General features: G+C 42.3%; 1 protein-coding gene and 1 long non-coding RNA gene across 4 annotated transcripts in view; one reads left to right on the top strand and one right to left on the bottom strand.

Moving 5' to 3' along the window:
* LOC133507328 (zinc finger protein GLI2-like) overlaps positions 1-9,192 on the top strand; it is a 38,341-nt gene extending 29,149 nt beyond the window's left edge. The window contains exons 7-13 of one of the 3 annotated variants that reach the window (XM_061832274.1): positions 1,815-1,910; positions 2,524-2,664; positions 3,987-4,136; positions 4,274-4,438; positions 5,367-5,636; positions 6,912-7,227; positions 7,314-9,192. In XM_061832274.1, the coding sequence (XP_061688258.1) occupies positions 1,815-1,910; positions 2,524-2,664; positions 3,987-4,136; positions 4,274-4,438; positions 5,367-5,636; positions 6,912-7,166 (1,077 nt within the window). In that variant the 3' untranslated portion in view covers positions 7,167-7,227; positions 7,314-9,192. Of the gene's footprint in view, positions 1-1,814; positions 1,911-2,517; positions 2,665-3,986; positions 4,137-4,273; positions 4,439-5,366; positions 5,637-6,911; positions 7,228-7,313 lie in introns of all 3 variants that reach the window. The other 2 variants (XM_061832264.1, XM_061832258.1) reach the window with 2 other exon arrangements.
* LOC133507337 (uncharacterized) lies at positions 1,716-20,163 on the bottom strand. Its single transcript, XR_009796806.1, has 4 exons — positions 20,024-20,163; positions 17,890-17,977; positions 3,762-3,812; positions 1,716-1,854 (listed from the first exon to the last, which is right to left on the bottom strand). It is a non-coding gene; the product is annotated as an uncharacterized LOC133507337 (long non-coding RNA).
* Between the last annotated feature and the right edge of the window lie 2,424 nt (positions 20,164-22,587).

Genomic DNA, 22,587 nt, shown 5'->3' with positions numbered 1-22,587 from the left:
GGCACGGTGAAAAACTGGTTAGACATTCTGCCTCAAAGTTCTGGGGACTGGGTTTCAAATCCCGGTTCGCCTGCATGGAGTTTGCACATTCTCTCTGTTCCTGCGTGGGTTTTCTTCGGGCAGTCTGGTTTCCTCTCACATCCCAAAAACATGCATTCATTGGAGACTCTAAATTGCCCTTAGGTTTGATTCTGTGTGTGAATGGTTGTTTGCTTCTGTGCGCCCTGCGATTGGCTTGCAACCGGTTCAGAGTGTACCCCGCCTCCTGCTTGGAGATAGCTGGGATAGGCTCCAGGACTCCCGCGACCCTCGTGAGGGTTAGCGGCTCAGAAAAATGGATGGATGAATGGTCAGGTACTTTAAAAACAAAGCTGAGGTCAGTGACAGATTCATTGAAAACATGAATCGTCTTTCAAAGAAAAATAAAAATAGAGTATTTAGACTTGGGTAGTGTTGTGATGATGTTACTTTTGTGATAAGGGATTCCAATCTGATGGAGTTTTTAATTTGAATGCTTGTTTACCCAATGGTTTTTGCACACATGGTCCAGAAAAATACAGTGGAAGCTCAGTTTTTGCATGCCCTTATTTTCATCCTAATTTGGCTGTTGATGACTTTTGTCTGAAAATTTGTCCTAGTTTTTATACAGTTAAAAATAGTCTGTACATTTCCCAAATTTTTTCTTTTTATTGTGTGTGACTGTTCAGTCACCATGGGGCCAAAGAAAGTACCAAGAAGACAAGAAAACATCACATAATTCAAGAACGTAGTTGTACCATGGTACATAAATGGGGGATGTTTCAAAAATAGTCGGTCCCCTCTTTGTCACCTTTTAATGCCAGCAAGTCATCAATAATGGTAAAACAATGTTTTATGTTCATTTATCCATTTTATTACCTATTTACATGCATGTAATATTTTTCTGTATGTTAATCCATCCATCTTTTTCTTTGATTTAATCAGAGCCAGATCAGGGGGGGGGGGTGATACCTTAAGCAGGGAGGCCCAGACTTCCCTCTCCCCAGCTAATTTGTCCAGCTATCCCAGGAGGTTCCTGAGGTGTTCCATGCCAGCCAGGACCACCAATGAGGCATAGTCTGCTTAGTATTTCCTGGGTCCTACCTGGTGGCACCTCACAACAACAAATTAACTCATCTGGGTCTCTTCAATGTGGACGGCTCTGAGCCCCTCCTGGATGACCAAGCTTCTCATTTACTTTACATTAAAATATTGTTATTCTATACTAAACTTAGTTTTGATTATATTTTTAGGTATCTGAAAGAGATTATTTGGATTTTCATTAGCTTCACCGGGAAATATATAGCTTCAATTTTTAAATGATTCAGATTTAGTCTGGCTTTTTGTGATGTGTTCTTCAGGAAAACCTAGCTTTCACTTTAATATTGGACAGAGTGCCTAGTTTCATAGTTTGATGTGAACTGAATAAGATACCACTTGGTAAATTAAATGCATTCATGTATGGATTATCATTATCATCACTAACATTCAAGGATTTTCATTCAAGTGTATTATACATTGAATAGTAATGTGAGAGAAAAGGACAAATTTGGAGGATTTAATTTTAAGGAGTATTAAGTGGGACTGTATAAGATGAACAAATGACATTACAATAATCAATGAGAGACAGAATTAATTGGGTGGCATGTTTGTTACAGACAACATATGGTTAGTATAAACGATTCTTAATATTGAGATGATTTAAAGTGTAAAAATTTTTTTTATTTAAACAGTGACAACTAACTTATTTCAGACATTTTAATATTGACTAGCCTCAAATGTGTTGTTCTCTTCAGAATGCCTGCGCCGAATCAGTCATCAGCAGCACAGTAGAACCTGTCAAAACCAAGAAGTCAAAGGTTAAACCTGAATCCAAGGCACCAAGTTTAATTGTGAGTCCATATACAGCACAACACCTATGACCTCCTTGTGAAACATTTCAGATTTAGATAGTCTAACCATAAGAGCTTTATGTCTCCCTGCACCCTCATTACACCCCCCCCCCCCAACAACCCCCCTCTCCTGGGATAATGTAAACTGTGCCAGTGTACTTAATTTTCATGAAATATTGGCCAGTGGTTTAGCCGTCATATGAGGTTTTTTTTTTTTCTTCCCCTGGTTCAGTGACAAATTCCTGCCTCCTCGTGGACGGCATGGCAAGTTTGTGTGTGATGCATGAGCGCGGCACCGTGCGCAGGCGTCTTGGGGTTAGCACAATTGATGAAGATGGCGGTCTTGGGCCAGACACAAACACGCTGCAGTCAGCATGTTCACATGCACGATTGCACGTGCAAGCTCGTCGAGTCAACATTTCAATGAAGATCCAGACTGACCAAAGTTTTCCAAACCTGTTTTCTGCACAAAGAGGGATATTTATTTCAATGTATATTTAAAAAAATAAAATATCTGAAATTGTTTTAGTTGCTGACGAAAAGAACTAAAGGTAGTAAACATATTTTGTTGTTTGGCCACAAATGACCAAAAGGGATGTGTTGCTAGCCACAGAATCAACAAGGGGCCTCACTGGAGCCGAAGGTGAACGTGGACAGTGACGAGCGCAAAGCGCAGCAGGAGGCCATATATGAGTCCAACTGCCACTGGGAGGGGTGCAGCACTGAGCACGAAACACAAGACCAGCTTGTGCAGGTAACGCTCAAGACATGGCATCCAGGGCTCAAAGCTTCTAACATCAACGAAGACAAGCTCAGGACACCTTTATAAGAAGTCCTGATTGCAGCAGTTATCGCAATCCGTATTTACGTAGAAGTATAGATTCTGATAAAAGTGGAAGCACTCATTCAACTCCTGTACTAGAGTCAGTTTTAATATACAACTAAAGACTCAAATATATTTTACATTTTCAAAGTTTGAGAGAAAAGTATCCATCCCTTAATCCATCCATCCGCCCCTTTTTTACTAAAATTTCAAATATATACAACAGATTTAAACATCTGTCCATTTTCTGAGGTTCACAAGGGTCACAGGAGTGCTGAAGCCAAACCCAGCTCTCTTTCGGCAGGAGGCAGGGTACACGCTGAACTGGTTGCCAGCCAATCGCACGGCACATAGAAACAACCATTTTTACTCACATTCAGATCTCGGGGTAATTTGGGGTCTTCAATTAATGCATGTTTTTGGGATGTAGGAGGAAACCGGCGTGCCCAAAGAAAACCCACACAGAAATGGGGAGAACATGCAAACTCCACACAGGCAGTGCTGGGATTTGAACAACAGACCTCAGAACTGTGTGGCAGATGCCCTAACCCGCTATCCATTGTCCTGCTGTCAGAAAAACAAAATCAAGTAAATTACAGATACTTAAAAAAAACTACTTTCGTTCAATAATCCAATACTTGGTTACTTCCCCCCCACTGCCAAAATGTTTGACTACAATAATTCATTAAATTCATGCTTAGAATGTATTTTTTAAGTGAGGGGCCCTCTGACTTTCATTTAGTACACTCCAGGGACATAATTCTGTCCTATTCATATGATGGGGTAAGTCCTGCGTATGACAGCATTTCAGTCATGAATATGTTCCTGACGGTGCCTCATCGTTACGGTGTTTCTTTTCACCACACCATGTTGATTGTAAAAGATAAGCTCGAGTTTCACATTATTTTTTTTTTCAGAAACATACTGTAGGGGAAGAAGAAAGACCAAAATTTTTAGGAAATAAAAGCAAAAGCAAGGATACTTCATCAAATAGAAACAAAAACAAGACTTTAATAGCTCTTTCTTACCAGTCCAGAAAATACTCCAAGTCATCTGGGATATGCCGCAGCTCTCTGTTACTAGAAAAGGAATATGTGATATAGATAATGAATGGATTGATGATTTCAATCTTCATTGTTCTATTTTCATGATAAACTGCAACAAGATGAATTTCTACTGAGATGATGATGATGCTCTTTGTCTCTGTGGGTAACAGTCAGTTGTGTGTGTGTGCGTGTGTACGTGTGCCACAGCACATCAATAATGACCACATCCACGGGGAAAAGAAAGAGTTTGTGTGTCGCTGGGACGAGTGTTCTCGGGACCAGAAGCCTTTCAAAGCTCAGTACATGCTGGTGGTTCACATGCGCCGACACACAGGAGAGAAACCCCACAAGTGCACGGTGGGTAACAGATGGCCCAAAAATTTGGCCCGCGACCCCACGGGAGGATGGACACTCTTTAAACACTGGTTACTAGTGTGGAGTTTTCCAAAAGAACAGTCCTGACGTCTTGTTTTTGTCTCGTCTGTCGGATATAGTTTGAGGGCTGCTCTAAGGCCTATTCCCGTCTAGAAAACCTCAAAACGCATCTGCGCTCTCACACCGGCGAGAAACCCTACGTGTGCGAACATGAGGGATGCAACAAGGCTTTTTCCAATGCCTCAGACCGAGCCAAACACCAGAACCGGACTCATTCCAATGAGGTAAAAAGAACCTTTACCTTCACGCTCATGACATTTCTTCCCCCACAATGCATTCGGATGACTACTAAATACAAATTTATTGGTTTTATACAGAGCTCAGATATGGAGCTAAAATACAAAAGTTCTTTTTATAAAAATTAAACAAATTTGACTCCATTTCAGAAGCAAAAGTTGTTTTGGCTTTCTGATTTATTATTTCGCAATGATTTTTTTAATGCAGTAGTTGTAAAATCTGTTCAAATGCCAGGCTTTTGTGACATAAAAACGAGACAACGCTATATCATTTAAACTTTTCCCACCTTTGTTGTGAAATATAATGTCCAAAGCAACTGAATTTTATGAGTAATCTTTTTTGAGAGAGGAATTAAAAATGAATTAAAAATGTGGTTGACCCTGTTGTAACTGGGATGTGGTTTTTGTTTAAAATGAACACACATTCATACTGATGTTAAAAGGGAATGAGCATGACACCTTCCACCAGTTAAAATGGCTCTCATTCATCCCAAATAAATGTCGGGATTTCGAGTTAGGCTTTTCATATTTTTTCATGCCCCAATGCATGATGGTGCCAGCACCATGCTACACTGTAGATGTTTTTTTATGATGGGCAGTGTTGTTTTTGCACCAAACATGTATTTTGGACTTGTGACTGAAAAGTCGGCTGTATTGGATGATATCAAAATCATTCAAACACGCATGTGGCCGTGAGAGGAAAAAGTTTGGAAAACCTGAATTAGGAAAGCTCACACTCCCTGCCCTTCTTGCTCAGCAAAAGCTCTCTGGGGGCTCCTGAGCCCTGAGTGGTGTTATCACAACAGTATGTCTGGGCTGAATGTTGTCTGTTACTGTTACTGGCTGATTTTTACTAATTATCAGGAATCATATTTGAATAAAGCAGACGTAACTGTTACACTACATGTTTTGACAGAAACCATACATATGCAAGATCCCTGGCTGTACCAAGCGTTACACGGATCCCAGCTCACTGAGAAAACATGTGAAAACAGTCCACGGGCCAGAGGCCCATGTCACCAAGAGGCAGCGCTGCGAACGGATGCCCAGGCTGCCACCTCAGGACAACAGTGACAATCAGACCCTTAACAGAGAGATACTTCACGAGAAGATTGCGGACAGAACCTCCCACACAGGAGTAGAGGGCTACACGAGTGTCAAATCCATCAAGACAGAAAATTCTGTGGTAAGGCGCTCATTTTTGCCCGAAGCATGATTGAACATTATAGCCCTAGAAATTTTTTTTTTTGCAAGGAAATGCGATAGTGCTCTAGGAGTAGCTTGACTAAAATGTACTAAACTGTACAATTGGTTGTGGTCTCAGGCACACGCAATCTTTTGTAAGAGCTGTGCATGACAATTTATGCAATCTTTGCTTGGTTCTGCCACAGCGTGCTACTTTATTCTAATCTTCTCCATGCATCTCTCTTTCCTTACGGGCAGACTTTAAGGTGAGCTTGGTTTTGGCGTTTACCATTTCAACCCATCATTTCCCATTTTACACCATCTTGCTGACTACACTGCTCCCATATTTTACCATCAAGTGAGATTTTAATGTACACTAGCAGAGTTTGCTGGCCTGCTTTAAATCTGTGCTGAAGGGAGAAGAGCCTCTTTGTGGCTTGCCTCTAATTAATATTGAAGGAACATGTAATCATTAGCTGTATTAGAATACTACACATCCACAGCAGCCGGAATGTCAGGCTACAGTTGAAACCTACAGTGGAGAGCCGTCACACAGTCTGAACATGATAAAAGCCACTGCAGGATTAATATTCACACAGTGGGAATTGGTTTTGCTGCTCTCTACAAACAGAGTCAACCATCAAGCTGTGATCAAGACAGCTTTTTAGCACTGAATACATTAGAGCCACAGAGGCAACTGAGGGTTCACAAAGATGCTGGTACTGGCCTCTAGAAAAGGCAACGACACAGACGGTGTTTAATTTGAAAGAACAAACACTTCAATTAAGGTGAAGTATTAGAGGCCCTTTTAAAGTCCATAAAACACATATGGCATAAAAAAAGAAAAAGAGAGCTCGGGGCTTTAATGTTTCTTAACATTGAAGAGAAGCAGTGCTAAGATTGAGCAGAAGAAAACACGGTCGCTTCTTGTGATGATTGGCCCACTGCTCTGGCTCAGGCTCAAGCCTGCTTTCATCCTGCCCATTTCCTATTCACAGACAGACTAAGACAGGCTATAATCTGTGAAGAACCCCCACCTCTTCTGCCCGGTCCTAAGAAAACACTCATTATTTACAATTACGCTGGGCGAGGATAAAAGACTGGCTGCGCTCAGGGCCATGTTATAGCTGCTGATGGAAGCATAGCGTTAGAGTAGCTTATAGGCCTGTCATCATTGAGCTCGACAATGACTCATCACCACCCTGGATCACTGTGCCTTCCTCTGTTTGCAACCTGGATAAATGTTGACAATCTATCTGTATTTGTTCAATTGTAGATGCAGCAGCCCAGCACTAGCAGTGGGCCATCATGCTACGGGGAACTATCACCACTTGGTGGGGCCACCAACAATGACAGCCGAGTAGAAATGGCAGGGTTGAGTGGTGGAAGCCTGGGGGACCTTAGCACACTGTGGAGTCTTTGGGTAATAACGATTTCAGTGGCAGAGATGCAGCAGCAGAAGCTGGTTTCATCATCCAGAAGCAGGTCACCTCTTAGCCAAATCTCGAGTATCTCAAGAAGAAGAATCTGAGGGACTTCTGTCAGTGGAATGCCAACCCAAAACCTCCAGCTGCCACAGATCCCAGCAGGTGGTGAGTGGATCGATGTTTTGAGTTGATGACACCACTCCTTCAGAAACTGACTTATTAAACTGCACTTTTTTTTCTCTCATTTGTAGTGTGGGAAGTGGTCCTGGGTCTACTGGAAAGTCTCTTAAAGTGCTATTAAAGCACTTCCAGCAGGTTGACATCACTTGACACCCTCAGCCTCTGCTCCTCAACCAACTCTCCTCCATGCTGCACCAATCAAACTTCATACCGTGTCTCCTGCAAGCCCATTTCAGCTGATCTCACTGTGGTCCAGGCAGGCCAATCCATGTAGCTTGACCACCAGCCCACATGACTAACTGTGCAAATTATGCTACAACCACTGGAACTACAACTACACTTTTGCTATACATCTGGAAAATCAACTTGAAGCTCCCTCAGCCTCATTTAAGGATTCCTGCAAATTCTACTCCAGAGAGGCGTTGGGGATTCTCTTGCTCAGCCACAACCGGCGCAAAACAATAACATTAATATTCTCAGTGGAGAGAACACTCTTCCTGAAGCAGACTAGGAAAGTGTTCCCCATTCTCCCCAAGGGTGCATGTCATCAGATGCTAGGCTCCACCAAACACCGACATACAAACAACTCCTCTGTCACTATGACAATGAGGGCAACACATATCCACAGGTGTAAGAGGACAGGAAACATAAGAGGCTGCTTGCCAAGACTCAGACACAGTGTTCATCCACCACCTCAGTAACTGTGAGTTAAACTTGAAGGATGGAATTGTACAATCTTCTCACGTAATACTTTGCAAAAACCAGATCTGCCCGTACCAACAGTACAACCTAAAGTATTAAGACAGCCACCTTTAGATTCTTCCCGGTTTTGTAAACAATGAAGTTACAACATCCCCAGTGAAATGCTTTGTCCTACAGTTGCCAGATCCAAATAATGGAAAAACAGCTCACCCCTGCAATCAAAGGAAGGCTCCTTTCCATACTTATCATAGATAAGGAGTACTGGAGTGAGGAAAAGATGGACACGATTGACCACATACTGAACAATGAGGACCACTCCGGTCTGTCTAAGTCTACTCTAGAACTCGCTTACGTCACCCTCTGTACTACCTGGTATCCTTTGTCGAGAAATTCCTCAAGCTGATGTGTTAACCTTGTGTCTTGGTGGCCATTATAGTTTTTCAGTCATGTAAATATTGTACTATTGCTGGTTCTGCAATCTGCTGTGTTCTTGTATACTATAATTTATTTTTTGACAAGCCATATATGTAAGTAGCATGTAAATAGAACTTTTTCAATGGTTTTGCAAGTGCCTGGCTCATACACAGGTGATCATGCGAACATAACTTTTCTTCTACTCTGAAATGCACCTGAGCTACCAATACGCCAACCCTCATCATCCTCTGTTTATTTTCTGTTTCTTCAACCACATGAAAACCAAAATTGATCTGGCCTGACCGTATGCAAAAATTGTTCAATTTCTAAGAAATACAATAGTAAGAAACACTGCTGATGTCATCTTTGATGGAGATGTTCTGACAACCAAATACTAAGGCTGCAGCAATACACTAATTTCATGATATGAAACGCAATATTCCGTTCACGATATGTATATATCATGATATTTGGGCAATGATGTGATTTGATACACATCATTTTCTGAAAGATTTCAAAGCAAACAGCCTGATTTTGTGAGATTATGTGACTCTTCCGTTGATGTGTATTGATTTAATTGAACTGAAAACTGAAAGCGTCGATGCCACACTATATGACTGACTAGACAGAGTATACAGCTTAAAAACACTGGAAATAATGAATCCAAGGTTGTGGTGAGAAAATTGGCTTCCTTCAATTTAAACAGTGCACACTATTATTTGTGTTGTTTTTGTTATAAATTTGCTTTGTTTACATGTTGATTGTATTGCTTTATGTATTTTCTTGTGCAAATAGAGGAACCTTCATTTTTATTTCAAAAATGTTCATAATCACTTGTACTAGTAAATGTCATTTATCTAATTCATGTCATTCTTTTTGATGAAAAATATCATACTATATGGAACCCTTGGGAAAAAAAAACATATAGAGTATAAAAGTAAACACGCACAAACCTGGTAACCACATCCATCATTAGATTGTGCTCTGGAAGTTGTAGTAGCCTGTAACATTTTACATTAAGTGTGTTTGGTGCCACCTCAGGTTTTGTTGACACATTTTCAGTGATAAATACTGGATCTTTTGCGGTTATTGCCCGCTCGAGGGCGCATTACAGTATTTCTGCCAGGTTGTGTTCACTGTGGCTTTTTGGCATGTCCCTGGTTTGTAATTCATAAGATCCCATTCAATGGGGATGAAATGGGGTGTGATGTGACGTAAGCTTCAGTTCATGAGAATCAGGGCAACTTTCTCCACGCTGGCCAGGTAGGCTTTGACATTTGCCATTGTCTGAGCGTCCAGCCTGGGAAGACAAACCTTGGTGAGATTTTCGCAAACTGAAATGGGATTGTGAGGCTCCATCTCATCCTCGATGCGCCTGAACCCTTCGTTTTCTCCCATCAAATAAGGTCTTTAAAATAATCTGTAATATTCTGCAGCCTTGGAGAGGTAGAAAGGAACAACTGCCATCGCTGTTCAGGTTGGTTGTTGATTTGTTTTGGGTCTCGCCGCTTTGTCTTTGGTTCCTCATTTAGTGGAGACATTTTAGGTGTACTCTCCATATGGGCTTTTGTGTGTCTCGCACTGAGGAGAAGCTTCCGTCAGAACACTCTGCCACAAAGGCCCGATTGGTAGAGAACTGCAGTGATGGTTCACTATTTCAAACTTTTGCCCATTTCCTGTCTGCATCTCTGTAACTTGTCCAAAGTGATCTTTGGGTTCTTTACCTCTTTCACCAAGGGTCTTCTCCCCCAATTGCTCAGTTTGTCCAGATGGCCAGCCCTAGGAAGGGTTGTGGTTGTCCCAAATGTCTTCCATTTAATGATTAAGGAGGTCACTGTGCTCTTGGGAACCTTAAAAGCTGCAGTTTTTTTTAACCTTGTCCAGATCTGTGCCTTGCCACAATTCTGTCTCTGAGCCCTTCGGGCAGTTCCCTTGACCTCATGATTCTCATTTGCTTTGACATGCACGAAGAGTTGTCAGGTCCTATATAGGCAGGTGTGCGGTTTTTCTAATCAAGTCCAATCAGTATAATCAAACAAAGGGGTACTCCAATGAAGGTGTAGAACCATCTCAAGAATGATCAGAAGAAATGGACAGCACCTGAGTCAAATATACATCACAGCAAAGGGTCTGAATACTTGTGGTTGTGTGATCTTTCAGTTTTTCCTTTGTAATAAATCAGCAAAAAATTCAACAATTCCATTTTGACCCTGTCAATATGGGCTGCTGTGTGGTAAATGGAGTAGGCATCGTGCACTCTAAAAAGAAGCTAAAAAACTGGATCCCTGCCAGGATTTGAAATGGAATGAGGAGATTCTGCTGAGTGTCCAGAAATAACATTTGCCCTATTCTAACTCACAACGTCCTTGTTGCTGGTCCCCACGACCTCTTTCAAAGCAGTTTTGAAACAGTTTTTTTTAATCTCCTCTTACCTCCCTAACACGAGACAGACATCATGTCAATTGTGGCTGGGAAAGTGATGAAAAAGCACAATAACAGGGGGAAACGGTTAGCTGGGCTGTACTTGAATATGAGCTATGACAGCGCAGCCCAGAGGACACCCTGCTCAAACACGTACAACAAAGCGGCTGAGTACTTCTGGGGAGGCGGCGCTCAGTGCCCGCAGCAAGAACAAATGATCGGAGTCTGTCAGGGAACTCAGCCATGGACACGTTTGATCTCAACTTCCTTCTTCTCTCAGAAATGGGAAGTAGGAGGGAAAATAGCCGCGGGCTCATGTCCAAGCAGAGGTGGCGACGCACTAAGATCTCACTAATGGCGGGCTCGTTAATTGATGACAGAACTTACTTGTGAAGAACAACTCGTCGCTGCCTGGTCTAAAGCGCAACACTTTCCTATTCCTCAGAACATTCAGGAAATGCTAATTATGCTAAAATAAATATTCAAAAAATTCAACCTGCTCCTGAAGGTCCATGGCACGATTCAGACCCGAATAATTTAACAGCTGACAAAAGTGTGCTTTGCTTCATGGGCCGCATTAAAGGAATTTCAATCAGAATCTTCGGCAAGTGGAAACTCAAGATGGGCACAGAGCCAGCCTGCTTACTGTTTCTCAGGATACTAATGGGACTCTTAATGAACACCACACATAAAATGATTTCCATTGGATATATGTTGAGGAGGGAGGCACGAATCAAGAAAAATGTAGATCCAGTTAACTTAAATCTCAATTCATTGACATTTATTTACAGAGCTTTTTAAAAACAACCACAGCTTAAAGTGCTGTAAATAAATGCAAATTGAACATAAGACAAATGAACATGATTTAGTCCATCTCCATCGTCCAAGCCGCTTAACCTCACAAAACAAGGGTCACAGGATTGCCGGACCCTATCCCAGCTAACATTGGACAAATCAGAAAGACTAAAACTATAAATTTTAAACAAAAACAAAGAGGACACTAAAACAAGTTTTGCATCTCATGCGGAGTTTACGTTCAAAGGAGAAAAATGGGTTTTAAGGCTAGTTTGAAAAATGGATCGTGAAGGTGTTATCTAATGTGCACTGAGAGGTTGTCCCGTAGTTTGGCATCAGTAATAGAGAAAGTTCGAAGCCATATAAGCTTCCGCTTAGGATGCTATCAGGCTGTTTTTGTGCCGTTTTTGCCCCTCCTCAACTAAGGACGACAAACGCAACAGTATTTAAATTTTATAAAATTATCCCAAAATTAACCTGTAGTCCGAGTTGTGTTAAGAGTGAATTTGTCCCAAAACAGAAAATAGCAAATCAAGAAGTGGCCTGAATGAGGAACAAAGTAGTGATAGTAAATAAAAATCATAGAGGTTATGCTTGTCTGACAAATATATTATCACTAGCCTTTAGATTAATTTGAGAAGTTATTGCTGGCTTGCTCAGTAGTCTAAGTCCCCCCCATACAATGTTATTGGGGGGGGGGGAGATGGAATTTTTCTGTTTGAATTTTTTTTTTCCCCAGGACCACAACCACTCCCTCCTCTCAATTAAGGGTGTGTGTTTCTCTTCTTTCTATTTATTCTTCATTTTTGTTTGATCATACAGTATTTCTATATTAGAGGACTAGAGTCTAGATCAGCGGATGAAAATAATTTGCATCTGATTGTTGTGCTGACATTATCAGAGCACACAATACCATCAAAACAATGAGTTGCGGATTTTTGATCTTCATGTGCAGGGTCAGTAACAGACAATATCTGAAGATTAAAAAAAAATCTAGGACATGGATCAGCCCTTTGACTTATGTTCTTCCAGGAGCAGCAGCTTAACTGACGTGAGGCATCAGACAGGGGTATGGGCAAGGAGCAGTGCACAGAAGGCGGGCGAGACTTTTTTTGATATTACAAGATCCGCGTTTGAATTTTCTGTGTGACTAGAGAAGACTCAATTGAGCATCCATTTTGTTCCACATATCCTGAGTCCAGTCACAGGGGCTGCAGCTTTAGTGGCGGTTTGGGAGGGATAGGGTGTTCTCAAGTGTGTACTTGGTCATTCCTGGGACCACCACCTAGTGAGAGATGCCCAGAAAACCTCAATAGTTAGCATCCTAAACAGATGCCCGCGCCACCTGATCTGACTCCTCTTGATGTGGGAGAGCGGCGCCTCGAGTCTGAGCCTCTCCCAAATGACCAAGCATTTCCCGGACATCCTGCGGAGGAAACTAATTTTGGGCGCTTGTATCTGCGATCCTGTTCTTTCTGTCATGACCCATACCTCGACCATAGGTGAAAATGGGAATGTTGCTCAACCGGTAAATCGAGAGCCTTGGCATTCATCTCAGCTCATTCTTGCCACAACAGACCAATACAGACACTGATCGTGTGGATCAATTGGCTCTATCAAGCTGTAATCTTCAAGTCTCACTGAACCAGTTCACGGCAGTGTGAAGCGGCAGGGATGAAAATAATCATCTCCAAATCTGAGCCAACGTCCCTTACTTGGAAAAAGGGTGTTATGCCTGCTCCGGGTCAAGGAAGAGAACCAGCCCCATGAAAAAAACTTCAAGTATCTCAGAGTCTTCTTGTTCACGAGTGACGGAAGAATGGAGAGATCGACAGAAATCAATAGTGATACAGTGATAAATCATCCTAATTCCTCAGATACTACTGTATATGCAGGTGGTGGGTATTAAGGTGTGGAGATTGATGCTGATCCCATCGGTATGTTCATCGTTGGGGGAGGTTCAGTGCTCTACGCAGTGCCTGTATAGTTTAGAACATTAACAGGCTTTTTTTTTTTTTTTTTTACTTCCAATTGTTCCATGTTGACTAGAATGAGGCAGTCCCAGGAAATCCAGTAGAGGCATTCCAACATGAAGGAGATTCTGATTACCTCAGGATAACACCAGTACGTGTCACCCAGCTCGCAATCATGACCAAATTATGAATTTGTTAGGCTAACAAGGCTGGATGGCGGCACTGCGCTCCAGCCACCCGTGTCAGTCCAGATGATGGATAGTGTTCGGCACACCCAGATGTCTCATTCATTTCTATTAGGGGAATATGGAAATGACCTCACGGGTTCAGTTACTGATCCATTTCACTTGCTCAGTTGATGAGTGCATCAGATAACAGTTCTGGATGGAAGTTCTATCAGTGACGTGTGAATCAGACACTAAAATGTGAGGCAGATGATTGTAACCAGGTCAGAGTCTGATAAAATAAGAGTGTTTAAATGACGTCTGTCAGTGATTATCCAAATCACCTTGCACTTTTTGCATGGTGGCCCTAAGGGACACATGCATTATTGAAGCCGCTCTCATTGCAAGAGGGCCACCTCCCCATGTCAGCACCCACTCAATATTAACGAAGGACCTCGGAATAATGTTCATTCTATGAAACAGGGGTCAGTGCGGATAAGTCTGAAAGGATAAAAACACCCCTATGGCTCTTTAAGGACCTGTATACTTTCAGCATCACCACATGACAACTAAGAGAGTTTAACAAACAGCAGCACTTCTGAACTCAGATGTGGAGGAAAGAAGCTATGGGTGTGGAGTGCTGGGACCTTAGTGTCATGAGCTAAGACCACATACATATTCATGAGGTGTCGCTATGCAAAATAACATCTGCTTTACAACTCCATGCCATATGTTTGGCCAACTTTGTCGTATTAGTGGCTCATCACAGAGAAAACAGGCAAACAGCAATGTTTCAACTCCTGAAGATGAACAAATGCAAACAACTGCATACTGAAACAGGAATCAAACCTGTGACTTTAAAATCTATTAGACCTCTGCTGTTTAACATTAGAACGAATTAGCACACTAACAAGTTGATAAAAATGACACAACGAATCACCTGGGTCGATGTGAGACTGAGGTCAGGTATGGTGGCATTGGTGTTGGATAGTTTGACATCAGACTGTGTCAGCATCCAATTTTTTTCAGCAGAGCTGGAGACCAAATCTGTGTCCCTCCACAAAGTGTAGGAGTTTGAGTGCCCCTCAGACTTGGAGCCGCATGTTCTCAGCAGCAGCTGAGGGAGGTGAGTGCCGCCACCTCTTCGCTTACCACCCTCAGGTCTCTTCTCACGGGGCTCAGAAGATGGAGGTCCTCATTAAAACCTCCCACGGCTGTGGCCTCTCATCCTTATCAGCCAGTCCACCTTCTGGAGGTTTCAAACCTGCAAAGGTTTCCTGAGAATGGCAGGTGCTGCAAAGGTGTCCTGTGTATGACAGGTGCTGTATTCTGATGAGAGCGACAGCCAATCTACACCTTGGTACAATTCAAAATGTTTGAGGACGGTTGGAATGTGCATACCAGGGCTTTTAGCTCAGGACACAATTTTAAAAAGACGAGTTTAATTTCTTCCGTGGCCACGGTCTTAACTCCAAACACTCACGTCTTAAATCACCCTCTCGCATTAACATGACTTGATATATATTTTATTGAGGAAAAAGAGCACACCATAATATTGTACTTTATAAAAACATAATAATGACTATAAAAAAGAATAAAAAAAATCTTTGGTCTAAGTTGTGCTGCTCTTTCCTGTCTGCCTTCCTTGGGATTGATCGACAAGGGTACCGGTATATATAGTACTCCACATCTGTACATGCGATGCAATGCAGGAAATGTCGCCATATCCATACATCAAATGCCTTCTATGTTTAATTGTCATAAGTGCCTACTCAGATTGGACATACAGTATTACCCCAGCTGGAAAGTGTTGGCCTTACAGTTCTGAGAACCCGGGTTCAATCCCAGCCTTGCCTCCGTCAAGGTTGCATGTTCTCCCCGTGTCTGCGTGGGTTATCTCTGGGCACTGGGATTTGAACCCCGGTCTTCAGAACTGTGAGGCCAACACTCTACAGCTTCTCCACTGTGCCGCCCCAAAGTAATCCATATATGTAAAAAAGTAGAACAAAAAAGCTCAGAAATCAACTTCTGTGTAATAATGTGAAATGAAAGAGGGAAAAAGTGTAAGTGGCTAAGAAAATGGATGGTTAGTTTGCGATGGTGTTGAGACAGCTCTTTGTGCTTACCCATCATGAAATGTGTCTTGACTACACGTTGGCAATGAAACCTTTTTGCATGCCGTAGATTAAGACTGATCCAATTGATATCCATTTGCACTGACAAGGGGATGGATTGCTGTTTGATGATTGATAGATTTTGGGTGTTGTCCTGGCTCTCTGTGACTTTTTGTACATCCATTTGTTCGTGTTTAGGACTTTTTCCTTGTGTCATTTCACATGTTTAATTTCTGAGCTCATTTGTTCAACTTTCTTCATATTTATGGGTGACTTGGGTTGTTTCCAACATCTGGTAAAAGTTTCTGGTCAATAGCACTTTGGGAAATGCATTTCAAGAGAAATATGGCGCAGGTTTGCACTTACAAGTCAAGGCAAAAAATATGTAAAAAATATGACGCCTTGTATCTCGAAAACTTACATAGAGTTACTTGTGTCTCAAGGCATCAGTGTATACATTATTAATGAAGAACATAATGGGCATGAATTGATTTACAACATACCCTTTACCAAGGAACTGCGTACCTGCGTGATGATCAATAAAATCGCTTAGAGCATTTTACTCTATTGGCAACTCAATAAAATCTGACCTGGGTCCCATTCTGGGTCCTAACACTAAAACGAGACAAACCTGTTTCACACAATGAACTTAGTCAACACCGGGGAGTTATAAAATCATGTTAAGAGTCTTGTTGAAACACTATTATATTCTTGTTTAGCCTTGTGACAAGAACATCGAGATCACAGGAGCATCAAAGATTCAGCACCTGATGCAAGGCTGATGTTTCTCCAAGTTGGATTATTTTACCTCTTCCTTTGCACTCACAGACATGCTGTTCTCTGTGCGGAACACAGTTTTTCCTTGTAATTAGGAGTGGTGGGCGTGCTTGAGACCCCTTCCAGCCTTCTCGTGTTTAGAGTTAACAGTCAGTCAAAGCTGCGGTCCTCCTCTGATGTAGGACTTCAACCAACCTTTCTCTTGGCTGGTCCAACAAAGTGAGCAGAACCATTCGAGGTGCCGTGGCTGCCACATTACAGAATATTTATGCTCAGCACAGCTTGGCCTGTCAGTAGCTAATCATGACAAGCATGATGGATGGTGTTTATTTTCTGATGATGGAACGCAACCCTCGCCTGATGAAAATTGGAAGAAAAAGGACAGATCACTCCGACTGGGCTATTAAATTATCAAACCATTTGCATTGATGGCAGCCAAGGCGTGGCTTGTTGGGGGGAGGTTGGTGACAGAGGCCAGTCCACCCTAGACATCTCCTACAGTTCTTGGCCCCCCACAATCATCCCGACACAAACCATTGTAGTGGAAGGAACTGCGAGTACCGTTGTGCAGAGGTGAAGGTCACATTTTTAGCCATGACTATTTTTTTTTTTACTTTCCATTATTTTAATATATCGTTAATTTATATGAGGCGGCACGGTGGATCAGTTGGTAAAGCGTTGGCCTCACAGTTCTGAAGACCCTGGTTCAATCCCGGCCCCGCCTGTGGGGAGTTTGCATGTTCTCCCCGTGCCTGCGTGGGTTTTTTCCTGGCACTCCTGTTTCTTCCCACATCCCAAAAACATGCCAAATTAATTGGACACTCTAAATTTCCTGTAGGTGTGATTGTGAGTGCGACTTTTGTTTGTCTCCATGTGCCCTGGCAACCAGTTCAGGGTGTACCTTGCCTCCTGCCCGATGAAAGCTGGGATAGGCTCCAGCACTCCCCGTGACCCTCGTGAGGATAAGTGGCAAAGAAAATGGATGGATGGATAATTTACATTTTACAATTTCTGGTTGCTCTTTTATATTATATGTAAAGTTTTGTTTCTGTTGTTAAATAACTAAAAAAATAAATAAAAATACTAACATTTTCTGTACTGTATACTCTATTCTGTATTGTGTATTTGGTTAGTTAGCTAGTAATGACTACACCCACCATATACAGTACATAAAAAAAAAAACCTTAATTGTTCACTCTTGAGTATTTGTAGCGCATCTCTATAATTTGAATTTCACTTTTTTAACTGAACTACCTAACTAACAATAATGAATTGAGATGTACATACCTGTAATTTTGTGGCTCAAACATGTCACAATGTTGCTTTGCTTCAGAAAGAAGCATCCATTTGTCAGCACGATATGGTTTCAAACATTCTGCAGGCACAGTAACAATTTTTTTAAACCACTCACATTTGACATTTGAGTTGTTAACGACACTCTTCTCTGTGGTGCCCCAAATTTAGGAGATTTATTTTCACTTATAGTCACTTACATATACAGTATATTAAGATAGAGTACTGGACTGGAACTTTCAGTGTGGCAAACAAAAACACTCAAAGGTAAACAAGTAGAGCAATGGAATCAAGACATACAAGATGGATCAGACAATATGAAGATGAGCGAGGACACTAGAACAGAACTTAGCTCCATGTGAAACAGTATTACAGTCATGGTGATTAATAATGAAAGCAGACGTCGTCCCAGGTGGACACAGAGTGTCAAGCGGACAGGTGTCAGTGCGACTCAGGGCTGACAGTCAACGAAGTTGTCTCCATATTAAGCAGACAGCTGAGGCCCCTTGAATGGGCATGGTGCGAAAACCTGCGGGGCCTGCATCTCATCAGCTGGACCTAAGTCGAGCAGCGGAGATGGGGGAGGAACTGTTTGGGCGTCTCCACTTCACGTTTTCCCGTTCAGAGACTGGAAGTGACCCTGCGCCTCTGCCACCCTCGCCAACACTTCTCCCATCATGCACCCCGGCCGCACGCAGCTCCCATGAGCCTCGCCTCGCTCCCTGCCATCTGCCGTGATTTATAGAAAAGGGCCGATGATTTATGGGCCAGTCATCTCACAATGAAGTTGTTCTCTTTCATTTGCGTGACCTGCCGACCTAGCCGCCACTCGCTGCCAGGTTGGGGAGAGCCACGCTAATCATGCACTATGAGGGTTTTTAAACAAGCTGGGGAGGGAGGGTTTGCAAATAGGCCCCCTAATGAAATTAATTTTCAACAGCATGCACGTGCTAATGAAAGCCAGGCAGAGGATGTATCTGACACACAAACTGGCCTCAAGCCACCAAGAAAACGCTCATTAGGTACCAGTGACACGCAGGCGTGCTTAAAGATGCCTCAGCGCGGGTGCCAAAAGGGCCTAAATCACAACAACCGCACTGTCCTTTATGACCAAATGACCACGTGCTCCCTCAGGTAGCTTCTAATAAACACGAACAGAAACGATCATCAGCTAGAGAGCTAAAAATCCCTGAAAAGAAATCTTGGCCTATTTCAATCTATCCATATACAAAACATCCAGAGAATATTTGGGTTTCAAAGTAACTGATGCTCATCATCACATCCATTTCCTAGATTACCTGTCCTTACTCGGGTTGCAGATAAACTGGAGCCTATCCCAGTTGACTGTGAGCGAGAGCCAGTGTACACCCTGGACTGGTTACCAGATAATTGGAAGACAGACCAATATCCATAATCCAACTCACACCAATACACACAACTTTGAGTTGTCAAGGAACACAACATGCACGTTTTGCAATGTGTATGGAAGCTGGTGTATCTGGAGAGAACCCACACAAGCACAAGAACAACAACCAAAACAAAGCCAAACAAAGACTTAAACCCCAAACTTCAGGAACTTGAGGCAGCTGTGCCAACCACAAGGTCACAGTGTTTCCTTCATTGGCACAACATGACAATTTACGATCAATAAATTGTTTTTAAAATCAATAATCCTATAGCTATTTTATTAAGCACTCAAATAATTCCCCCCTGCACAAAATAGAAAAATACTTTTTTATCCATTACTAAAATGCATTTTAGGACTGGATTTCTATCCTTAAACTGTGTATATATATTTATCTATATAATGCTAATATGTGGTACTGAGGAGGAGGAGGTTACTTTCGGCTTGTCCCTTTCGGGGTCGCCACAGCGTGTCATCTCAGATGAACGCACATATATGTTTGGCACAATTTTTACGCTGGATGCCCTTCCTGACGCAACCCTTCTCAGGGAGTGGAGTGCTTGGTATAAACTAAGTTGGGTCAACAGAATCAGCTTCCAATCAAAGTTAGCATTAGCGCGCTAGCAATAAAGGTTTTGGGTTTACAAAACGGTAACTGCTTGTTCATCTTATTCCCAATTCATGTTATGTGGAATTTTTAATAGTCTCGTAAAGATCACTTACATACGCTCCCAGGACATATTTGGGAAAGTTTATCAGTGGCTCCAACACTGCGTCCGTCTCCAATAAATGTCCGTGTTAAACATTTGTCCTGTTGGTCCAAACGTCTTTCTTGGCAGAAATTCTACGTCAACCTTTTTCTGTATTTGAAGTTGTCTTAGCATCGTCATCCGGTTTTTTGTTTTTGTTTTTTTCCCAGCCCTAATCACAATACTGTTATGACACATGGAGGAGTAAGTACAGATATATATATATAGTTTCCTTTCGGGGTCGCCACAGCGTGTCATCTCAGATGAACGCACAAATTTGTTTGGCACAATTTTTACGCCGGATGCCCTTCCTGACGCAACCCTTTTCAGGGAGTGGAGGCCCCAGTGGGATACGAACCCACAACCCCTGGTTTATCAAACCAGTGCTCTAACCACTGACCCATTTTTTTTTCCTTAGCCTCTTATCCTAACAAGGGTCGATGGACAGCTTTGGTTAAATATATCTAATTACCACCAGGTCTGACTGTAAAGTAAATACATTAATAATGTGTAAAATTGTAAAGCGACTTTTAAGTGTCTAGAAAAGTGCTGCATAAGTGTAATGCATCATTATTATTATTACTTAGCATGTTTTTGGAATCTGGGTGGTGGTAGGACTGGAGCACCTGGCCAAAACCCATGCAGCCCCAAGGAGAACATGCAAGCTCCACACAGGGAGGCCAGACTCAAACTCAGGTCTTCAGGATGGTGAGGTAGGTGTAAAATTGAAATTGTAGAAACACATTTCAATTTGTCATTTCGTGAAAAACCGCTAAAATAATGCTACAAATATCCATCCATTTCCTGTGTCGCTGAGCCCCACCAGGGTCACGGGAGTGCTAGAACCTTCCTTCCGTCCATCCATCCATCCATCCACCCACCCATCCATCCATCCATCCATCCATTTTCTTAGCCACTTATCCTCACGGGGGTCACTGGAGTGCTGGAGCATATCCCAGCTGTCATCGGGCAGGAAGCAGGGCACACCCTGAAGTGGTTGCCAGCAAATCGCAAGGGACATAGAGACAGACAAACACCCTGCCGCCTGAATGCATCAAATAATACTCTTGAAAATGTAAATAAATGCTCAGGTAACCAGGCCTCCTACGTGGCTTTATGGCTACAGTATGCAATACTTTTCCCACCCTTGTCTATACTCTGCTGAAAAAGAATTCACACTTCCTCAACTTGGTCACATTGTTCCACCTTACAATCATTAACTTTATGGGTTTTATTGAGACTTTGTGTGTTACCAAGACAAAGTAGCACACAAAGCAGTGTTGGATTTCCACCACACAGCGCTTTGCGTTCAGGCCAAAAACTTCTGCTGTGGTCTCATTTGACCAAATAAGCACTTTCTTCCACGTTTGTGGTGTCCCCTATATGTCTTGTGGCAAACTGCAAATGGGACTTATGGTTCTCTTTCTTTTTACACTGCCTGCACCAAAGTCAGGTGTATGCACCACTACACCATCGGTGATCTATATAGGTTGATTGAAGATTCTAAATGGCCCTGAGGTGTGAATGTGAGTAGTTGTTTACATGTGCCCTGCAAATGGCTGACGACTAGTTGATTGCCCCCAGTACTTCTGCGACCCTCGTGAGAGATGGACATTTTTCTGGGGGGGAGGGGTTAGTCACGCCAACCTGGCAGCACAGTCTGCGCTGTTGTACATTTTGTCAGTATTAAGTCACCACCTGCATGAACAACCATGGAAGGAGCTCCAAACGGCACAATTTGGATTTAAATATTTCATGTTGTCGACAAAGTCTGCAAGAAGTAGATGTCAACCAGCATGGCTTGAAAATTCAGGCAGCAGACACAAGAACAACAGTGTTGAACTTCTCCCATTAGCCATTTAGGTACATATTATTTTTTGCCAACATAAAACCTTTGACCGTTGCTTGTGTTATCATAAGAAGCGTACAAGGCTGTCATCACCATGTACGCAGGATAGTTTGTTCACAAATAAAGCTCAGTTAAATTGAGTTTAAGGTGCAACTTTATAACTACTCACAGCAATAAATACAATAACTCATAATAGTGCTGTTGTTCATTTAACTTTTTCAGGGTGTGAATGTTTTTGTTATGATTTATGGGGGAGGGGGGTGTGGAAAAACACTACGTCAATATATGTTGCGACTCGAGTAGTAGTGTGACTTGACTTGCTTTGCACAAATGTGACTTACTTACCTTACTTCCTACCTCAGGCTATTACAGAACATTCGGGAACTTTTAGTTTCAGCACTTGTGGCCTTGACTTATTTTGTAACTGGGTTGGTTGTTAAAACATTTATCCAAATATTTTCCAGCAAAAAAAAAAAAAAAAAATGCAATGCACATACCTCGTTTCTTGTTGGAAAAAAAATACAATATGTGCTAGGTATTTTTAGGTTATTGAGGTGAAATTTAGGATCTCGTGTACACTCGCCGAATCAGCTCCTTTTGACCCCGAAGTCACATGACTGATGTTGCAGACAGGTCGCTGAGCAAATTTATGCAACATTAGGAGTCCAAGAACGCGATAAAAGCGGCTG

The sequence above is a fragment of the Syngnathoides biaculeatus genome, chromosome 2 (assembly GCF_019802595.1).
Source record: "Syngnathoides biaculeatus isolate LvHL_M chromosome 2, ASM1980259v1, whole genome shotgun sequence".
Lineage (NCBI taxonomy): Eukaryota > Metazoa > Chordata > Actinopteri > Syngnathiformes > Syngnathidae > Syngnathoides > Syngnathoides biaculeatus.
Note: the sequence above shows the minus strand (reverse complement) of the source record. Positions and strands in the feature narration are given on the sequence as shown.